Genomic DNA, 9035 nt, shown 5'->3' with positions numbered 1-9035 from the left:
TAAGTGTTCATCAACAGATGATTGGATAAAAAAATTGTGAAATACACACAAACTATGCAAGATTACTCAGCCATAAAAAAAGAATGAAATCTTGCCATTTGTGACAACATGGAAAGATCTTGAGGGCATTATGCTTAGTAAAATAAGTGAGACAGGGAAAGACAAATACTAATGATATTTCTTGTATGTGGAATCTATAAATGCATACAAACACCCAAACTCATAGATACAGAGAACAGATTGGTGGTGGCCAGAAGTGGGATCAGGGTAGATGGGAGAAATGGGTGAATTGTTTTTGTTTTGTTTTTTAGTTTAAATAAACTGAATTTTTAAAACAGCATTTTTGAATTCAAATATATGAGTGTTATGCATGTACATGAAAAGAAAGTGTAATAACTTGTTTTGCTCATTAATACAGCTTAAGGCTGTATACTGAGAATTTTAAGAGTATATAAAAGCACAGATATCTATTCCTTCACAAGGAAACCAACAAAAGACAGATTTAAAAATATAGCAAAGGCTGAAAAGTTAAAAGACCATTTAAAGGGACTTTCCTGGTGGTCCAGTGGTTAAAACTTCACCTTCCAATGCAGGGGGTGTGGGTTAAATCCCTGGTCAAGGATCTAAGATCCCATATGCCTTGAGGCCAAAAAACATAAAACAGAAGCATTATTGTAACAAACTCAATAAAGAGTTTTTTAAAAAGACCATTTAGAAACTCTTACAACTCAATTGCAGTAAAAAACAAATAATCTGATATTAAAATTGGCAGAGGATTTGAATAGATATTTTTTCAGAAAAGACATCCAAATGACCAACAGTACATAAGAATATGCTCTACATCACTAATCATCAGGGAAATACAAGTCCAAACCAAAACGAGATATCATCTTACACTTGTCAGGATGATGATTATCAAAAAGACAAGAGATAACAAGTGTTGGTGAGAATGTAGAGAAAAGGGAACCCTTGTGCACTGTTGATGGAAATGTAATTTGGTACAGCCAGTGGAAAACAGTATGGATATTCTTCAAAAAAAAATTAAAACTATAAACCCAATATGACCCAGCAATTGTATGTTTGGCTATATATCTGAAGGAAATGAAAACACTATCTCAAAGAGATATCTGCATCATCATGTTCTTTGCAGTATTATTACCCACAATGGTCAAGACATGAGAACAATCTAATTATCCATTGTCAGATGAATAGATAAAGATGTGATGCACACATACACAGACAATAAAATATTCAGCCATAAAAAAGAGGAAATGGTTGCAAATACCTTGGGATTACAGTGTCAGAGGACATCGTAACCTATGTGAAATGCCTCTGCCAATTGAAATGTAATCCTGAGTAAAATAGCTTCAATCTACCTACCTGAAAGGTGTGCTTGTTAGCTCAGTGGTATGGACATAAGGAAAGGACATATTTAGAGACAGATGATTACCACACAAAAGCTTGTATGTGAATGTTTATACCAGCATTATTCATAATAGCCCCAAATTGGAAATAACCCAAAGTCCATCAGTTGGTGAAATGAAATATTTACTCAGTCATAAAACGAATGAAGTACTGATACATGCTACAACATGGATGAACCTTGAAAACATCATGCTAAGAGAAAGAAGCCAGTCACAAAAGATCACATATTTTATGATTCCATTTATATAAAAAGTCCAGAATTGGCAAATCCCTAGAGACAGAAAGTAGATTAGTGGTTGGCAGGGGCTGGGGATGAGAGAATGGGAAGTGACTGCTAATGTGTACTGGGTTTCTTTTGGGGGGTTGCGGAAATATGTTCTAAAATGAGATAGTGATGGTAGTTGCACAACTTTGAGTATACTAAATACAACTGAATTTTATACTTTAAATGGGTTAAATTGATGGTATGTAAATATATCTTAATTTAAAAATGCATTAGCACAACAACAGCAACCATAGTGGTGGTTACTCAGGCTGCCTGGCTAACATTTGAGTCCTTCAGTCCCTGGCAGGTTGGGCTCAGAGAGGAAATCTGGTAGGAGACTGGATAGTGGGCAGGGCAGGGGGCAGGCCTAAAGGAGTGACTCAGTGAAGCAATTCAGGGAGGAAGACTGCAAAGGCTCTGTAGCAAGGAAGGAATTCCTAGTGCCCTCCCCTACCACACACAGCCCTCTGGCTTCTCTCTTTCCCCCCGTTTTGGTTGGCAGCTAATGAATCTTTTCTCCCAGGCTTGTGCTATTGGGCACACTGCCCCTTCAGTCACAGGAAAAGCAGCTTTTGGGTCTCTGGGCAGCCATACTGGGTCTTGTGCTGATCAAACAGTTTGGTCAGGGCCTTCTTGTAGAGGGCGTGGTATTTGTCCACCATCTCCTGGCTTGGTTTTTCGATTTTGGGCAGAGGCAGAGGCTCCCCCACTGCCAAGAGAGATGGGAAAAGAGAAGGGTCAAGTGTTAGAATCTTTTCTTTCTTTAACCTCCTTCTCCTTCCCTGGGCCCAATCCTTTCACATCCCAAGTAAGCTCCCAACTACTCCCCCTAGGCTGTCCTCTTCTTTGCTGGTGGGGGGTGCGGAGATTGGAAAGGCCTGAGGTTGAGGTTGAGGAAAAGCTGAGCTGGCCTAGGGGCTGAGAGCAGGACTCACCCACAGTGACGATAGGCAGCGGGTACGGCAGGAGCCCAGTGGAGCCTTGGCGGAAGCCTCGTCCATAGAAGATGCAAAAATAGAAACCAAGAATCTGGCGGAAGTAGCTCTGGAACTTGTACATACGGCTGTCCTTATGGAACAGCACCTGATCATACACCTCAGTTTCTCCAAAAGTGTAGGTGGGGACCAGATGAGCCCTGTAGGAAAACCTTGATTAATTTCCCAAACACAGCCTGGGGTGGAGAACCCCCCAGGAAGAACTTTTGTTTCTGGCCAGGCTCCCATCTATTATAAAATCCCTGTGGTGTAAAACATTTCTTCTTGCACCGAATATGGCTCCTGTCGTTAGTATCTCTTTTTCCTGAAATTTTCAAGGCCAATGAGAGTACTCTCTCTGGGCCAGGATCACAAGGACAAGATATGGGGGCAGAAATCCACAGGAACCCACACTGCATAAAGAAAAAGCTTCCAGGAGGTGTCCTGAAGGGGAATATCTATTTCTAGTAGGAAGCACAGAGTAAAAGACGATGGTTTGGCACAGATGTGTATGTATATGTATGAGGTGCCTCTCGCCTGCAGGGACTGTGCATAAGGTGTTCTGTCCTAGGTCTTGAGACTAGAGCGGAGTACAGTTGTTTCCCTCTCATAGAGCCATGGGAATCCACTCTGAGAGAGCCCTACGTAGAAAAGCAGGCTCCTTATGTCTTCCTGTGAGAGTAAGGAAAACAGTCTCTCTTACACAAATCTTTGTGAATTACTACTGGCGATCTCTTAGTGTTTTGGCACATATTACCTCTTTTGGTTCCTCACAGCAGAGACAGTGGAAAAACACACCGAGAGGTTATTTTCTTTTTTCTACAGCTCCAGAAGCCCAGGTTCAGGAGGGGGAAGGTCACATAGGTATTCAGTGAGTGGCAGGAGCTGGACTAGAACCTAGGTCTCTTTGCTCCCAGCTCAGAGCTCTCTCCACCACATTATGCTCCAAACTGACAAACAGGCCACTCAGACAAGGTCCTCAGAAGTACTTCCCCTCTTCTGTGAAGCTGCTAGAGGACAGTTGTCCCTGTGTCCAGTGAACTGGCATGCTGACACGATGGAGCCCCCACAGCTCTAGCCTTGGACTCCTGCTCTTTGCTTGCATACTAAGTCACTCAGTTGTATCCAGCTCTGTGCAACCTAGGGACTGTAGCCCACCAGGCTCCTCTGTCCAAGGGATTTTACAGGTGAGAATACTGGAGTGGGTTGCCATTTCCTTCTCCAGGGGATCTTTCTGACCCAGGGATCAAACCCAGGTCTCTTATGTCTCCTGGATTAGCAGGCAGGTTCTTTACCACTAGCTCCACCTGGGAAGTCCCTCCTGCTCTTTACTCCCTCTCTTTACCCCTGATGCAGGAGATCAGTTTGATCCCTGGGTCAGGAAGATCCCCTGAAGGAGAGCATGGCAATCCATTCCAGTATTCTTGCCTGGAGAATCCCATGGACAGAAGAGCCTGGCAGGCCACAGTCCATAGGGTCCCAAAGAGTTGGTCACTAACTGAAGTGGGGCTTCCCTGGTGGCTCAGCAGTAAAGAAACTGCCTGCAATACAGAAGAAAATGGTTCGATCTCTGGGTCAGGAAGACCTCCTGGAGAAGGGAATGGCAACTTACTCCAGTATTCTCACCTGTAAAATCCCACGGACAGAGGAGCCTGGCGGGCCCCAGTCCATAGCGTCACAAAGAGTGAGACATGACTAGAGAAACTAAGCATGCACAGCAGAGTGGCTAACATTTATCTCTTACTGTATGCCGGGCACATGGTAGGTGTTTTATGTGGATAAACTCATTTAAACCCCACAATAATCCTATGAAACAGGTACAATTGTTAGTAGCCACATGATGAAGAGGAAAGCAGCAAGGCTCAGAACGGCTGAATAACCTGTCCCAGAATTCGCAGTAAGCCATGGGGCCAGAGTTTGAAATTAGGGCCCCTGACTCCAGACCCTACAATGCATACTCAACATAATGTACTGCTTCTTGCACTTACCATGAACAGATATAGATATCAATGTTGCTAGAGATGATGTGGGCATCATCTATGTCTTAGGTAAGCCCGAGCCAAGCCCCCCGATAATGAATCTGGATCTCTGGTTGCCTTTCTGGGAACTGGTCCAGCTAGCTCCAGAGGAGTGGATGACCTAAGTCTCTTTGAAATTCTACAGTCGTCTCTTCCACTCACTAGTAAGTTTTATGAGGGTAAGACTCATGTCTGATTCATCTTGGCATCACCTACCAGGTCCTGCTGCTCAGAGGCCACCCACCTCTGCCCAGGAGGGACACCTACCCGTGCTGGAGTGCCATGCGCACAAAGCCCTTGCGCTTCTGCAGGATGAGCATGGTGGTGTTGGGCACACTCTGCAGGGCCTCTCCCACTCCTCCAACTACAATGCCCACAAGGTTGCCAGTGCCATGGCTCAGCAGGTAGTCAATAGCTGGCTGACTCACGGAGCACACACCTGAGGAGAGCCAAGGAGCAGAGAGAGGAGCAAAAGGATCAAGAGAGGGGAGGATGGCTGAGGGGGAATACCCTCTGCTTGACTCACTGGCTTGTGTGCCCCCTTTACCATGGGACCCAGAAAGAGAATCAGTGAATGGAACAAAGGGTGTGGAGAAGAGAGGGCTAAGACAAGCAAATGCAGCACATTTCACTTTGAGGCAATATTTCTAGTTCACAGGAGGCACTAGGTCAAAACTATAGTAGGAAGGTTTTCAGTGGGAAAAAACCAGAAAGACTTTCTAGATCCCCAACTATAGTTCTACCTTTTCCTTTTCCTGGATTGCCACTAATAGCAACAGCTATTATTTATGGAGCACATACTCTTTGGCAGGTGCTATCTTGGGTGTTTTACTTGTATTGTCTCATTTAATCATCACGCCACATCTGAGGTTAGACTATTATCATCAGCACCACTTTACAAATGAGGAAACTGAGACCAATGGAGCTTCAGTAGCTTGCCAAGACCACACAGTAAGTGGCATAGCCAGGATTCGACCCCAGGCAGTTTGCTCTACAACATATACTTTTTAACTACTGTGCTAAGATGGCAGGAGGCTGAGAAGGAGGGGTGGGGCTTAAAAAGGTGTATTTCCAAGTGGGGAGATGAGCCAGAAACTCTAGTAAGTATGGTCAGAAACACCTTTGGCCATGAGGTAGTCCCTAATAAAGGGGATCTTGAAGAACCAGGACAGCGTGGCCAGATGGGGAGTGATGCCTGGAAAGATCTTCGAGAAGCCTGTGGCCTCAGTGCAGAAGTTACAGAAGGCACCGAAGGCCAAGAGGCCGTGGGGGTGAACTCCCATGAGATAGTTGTGCTCTGGTGATAGCTCTTTAGTCTTCAGGATCTGCAGCCACAGAGAGAAATATCAAAGGTGATGAAATGAGATCACACGAGAAAGCAAGGGTGAAGATGCCTTAGAGGGTTCAGGGAACTCTCTAAAGCAGAACTTTTCAACAAAGAGGCTAGGAGTGGTGTTGAGGGGGTCAAGATATCTGACTCCTTGCCCTCTGGGAGACCAGTAGAATCGGGGACACCTACAACTTCTGGGCTCCTTGCCTGTGGCTGGAAAGCAGTCTCCGCCCTTTAGGCATAGGATCATTTTCTGTGAATGCTGTCATATGAAAAAGGTTGGCAAAAATCTTGGCAGTATCTCTTATCTACTCCAAAGAGTGCACAGAGGAGCAGCATAGTAGTACATTTCTACAACTTCTTCCTGGTATTTTCTCCCCCAACTCCCTACCAGTGCTAGTTTACTGAGCTTTGAAAACCAGCTTAGATATCACTTTGTTTATGAAGCCTTTCCTTACACCTGGTCTGAACTACTTATGTACCTTGTACCAAACCATGAATATGTACTCATCTGTCCTCCCCATTGGATGTGAACTTTTTTAATGGCTGAGGACTGCATCCTACTCACTTCTCTTTACCCCAAACTATGTGGTATAGAGTAGGTTTTCAATCAGAGTTTGTTAAACTGATCTGAACTGTACTTGTGTTTCTGCCTGCATCATCTGGTAGGTCATGCCTACCAGGACATCCAAAGTATATTAGCAGTTTAGCAAATGCCCAGTAGCAATGTTGGACCCTGAAGTCTGTCTAGGCTGCGCTGAGACTTCTCTGAGACGCTCACTTTCCTTTTGGACAACCCTAGTCATTTAGCATCAGTGCCTAGTATTTGGGGAACTGTGAGGGATGCTGGGGAAGAGACACTTACGGAAATGGGAAAATAGTCCCTGATGTGGGTCCAGACACACCAGTTCCTTACCCAGGCTGATCTCCTTCCACCTGAGATAGAAATATCAGTAGGGGATGTGTCTGTGTGTGCCAAGCCCAGCCCTCTCACTCACCCAGCACTTCCAGAGCAGCCTGGAAGGACTGTGGCTCTGCTAGGGAAGTGGAAAAGGAAGAAACCCCAGGATGGTCCTGGCTGGCCCAGCCCCTCCCCGAGAGGAGCCAGCTCCTGGCTCTGAGAACTTGTATGAGAGGCCTGTGGCATGGTAAGTGGAACTCCTTGGTTACAGGTTGAGATGGAGCATTCTTGAATCCTGTTATTTCTAGGTCCATGAGTCTTACCTTGCTCTGGGGTCTTCCAGTCCAGGAGAAACCAGACAAAGTAAAGGGCTGGTAGTTGCCACCAGGATGTAAACAGTAGGTAAATGGCCAATGGCTGCAAGATCCAAACTGATGAGGGAGCAGATCAGACCAAATTTGTGCTGCCAGCAGAACTTGACCATGTCCAGCCCTATTAAGAGCCCTCCAAACTCTCCAAACCCCTGGTCTTGGCCTTCTGCACAATCCAGCTCCTGCCTGTCCATCAGCCACATCCACCTGTCCTTCAAACTTTCCCTCTTTCATCTACCGTACACACCAGCCCTATTTATTTGCTTACCTCTCATCTCTGTCCACCTGCCTGCTCACCGTCCCCCTACACCTGCTCCCTGCCTGCTACCAGCTTTTCACCCACTGCTTCCATTAATACACTGTCTTTTCCCTCGTCTCCTATTTCCCTCCCTATTCCTCACCCTTAAATGCTTGTTAAACCACTAGCTCACCCTCCCTTGCCCATATAGTATCAATATCTCTCCATACTCCTTGCATACAGCATCTTCAGCCCTTTATTCTTGCCTGTTCACCATTCCTTCCATTATTTCTGTCTCCCCTCCCACTCCAACCATGCTACTACCACTCCCCTCCCAGAATGGAAAATCCAATGGTTCAAACACAGGTTATACTTCTCTGTCTTTAATGCTAATGCTTCTGCTCCACTCCCCATGCTACCTTAAGATTACAGATGTATCATCTTATTCCATGGGCCTCATTTTCCCTGTCCAGATAGTGAGGGTTAGGGAGGGGCTGAAATTAGATAGATCTGCTCAGAAGTATCATGACTCTGTTGTACCTCCTCCCACTCCACCTGTCTTTACTGCCTGCGAGGTTCTATCTTTTCCTTCTCAGGGCACTTAGGGAGCTCAAGACTCCTTGACCAGAGATGAGACTTCCCATGAACATAAAAATTGCCCCAGATCTGGTCCTGGCCTCTGATTATGGCTTCTTGCCATGCTCTCTTGGATCAGTACTCACACATGCCAAGGTAGCTCAGTGGCCAGTGCAGAAGTACCAGACTCTGGAAGTGCTTAGGCTGCTTGAAACAAGGCATTGTGCTGAGGAGCCTGAAGGAAGTGAAGATCCCAGAACGGTGTTCCAACCAAAGGTGCCACTAGCCTCTGGAAGCTCGCTCAGTAGTGAACACATATGATTTATGAGGATTTTTACCTGCCCTATCTGTTCTTTGTCCTGCCCCATACCTACCACCCACTGAAGTGGGCAGGCCCTGGTGTATAAGGACAGTCTTAACAGATCTGAGCCCTGGCCCTGCCCATATTTGCCCTTTGACTCTTTTTCCTGGGATTATTAGGACGTCAGGATGGAGAAAAGGTGAGAAGGGCTGTTATCTAGTCCTATCTTTTTCCTGGGATTATTAGGACGTCAGGATGGAGAAAAGGTGAGAAGGGCTGTTATCTAGTCCTAGTGACCCAGAGGTCCAGAGAAGGGAAACACCCTTCACATCACAGGTTACTCTGAGATTGTAGGTGTTGTGACCTCAGAGAGATGGCTAGTGGGAAGGGAGCACTGCGGGTTTGTGGAGTTGGGGAGCACCTAGAGCCAGGTGTCTGTTGAAGCTGTTGCACTGAGACAGCCTGGTTTGGGGATGTCCCTCTTTTACAATTTTCTATTATAAAGATTTCCACGTACACACAAAACTAGAGAATGCAAGAAATTTTCATCTTTGTATTCATGTTTCATGTTCATCTTCAACAACTATTAACATTTTGTCATATTTGTTTCATCTATCTCCCCACTTTTTTTCTTGG

General features: G+C 45.5%; 1 protein-coding gene across 1 annotated transcript; it reads right to left on the bottom strand.

Moving 5' to 3' along the window:
* Positions 1 to 2141: 2141 nt before the first annotated feature.
* On the bottom strand, positions 2142 to 8382 carry AWAT1 (acyl-CoA wax alcohol acyltransferase 1). The gene is made up of 7 exons (XM_086389637.1): positions 8245 to 8382; positions 7237 to 7344; positions 6878 to 6948; positions 5803 to 6007; positions 4950 to 5121; positions 2626 to 2825; positions 2142 to 2399 (listed from the first exon to the last, which is right to left on the bottom strand). The coding sequence occupies exons 1-7, from the start codon at positions 8318 to 8320 to the stop codon at positions 2245 to 2247; spliced, it is 987 nt and encodes a 328-aa protein (XP_086245763.1). The 5' UTR covers positions 8321 to 8382; the 3' UTR covers positions 2142 to 2244.
* Between the last annotated feature and the right edge of the window lie 653 nt (positions 8383 to 9035).

Source organism: Bos grunniens, chromosome X (assembly GCF_055505025.1).
Source record: "Bos grunniens cultivar Pamir isolate PY7600 chromosome X, Bosgru_T2T1.0, whole genome shotgun sequence".
NCBI lineage: Eukaryota > Metazoa > Chordata > Mammalia > Artiodactyla > Bovidae > Bos > Bos grunniens.
Note: the sequence above shows the minus strand (reverse complement) of the source record. Positions and strands in the feature narration are given on the sequence as shown.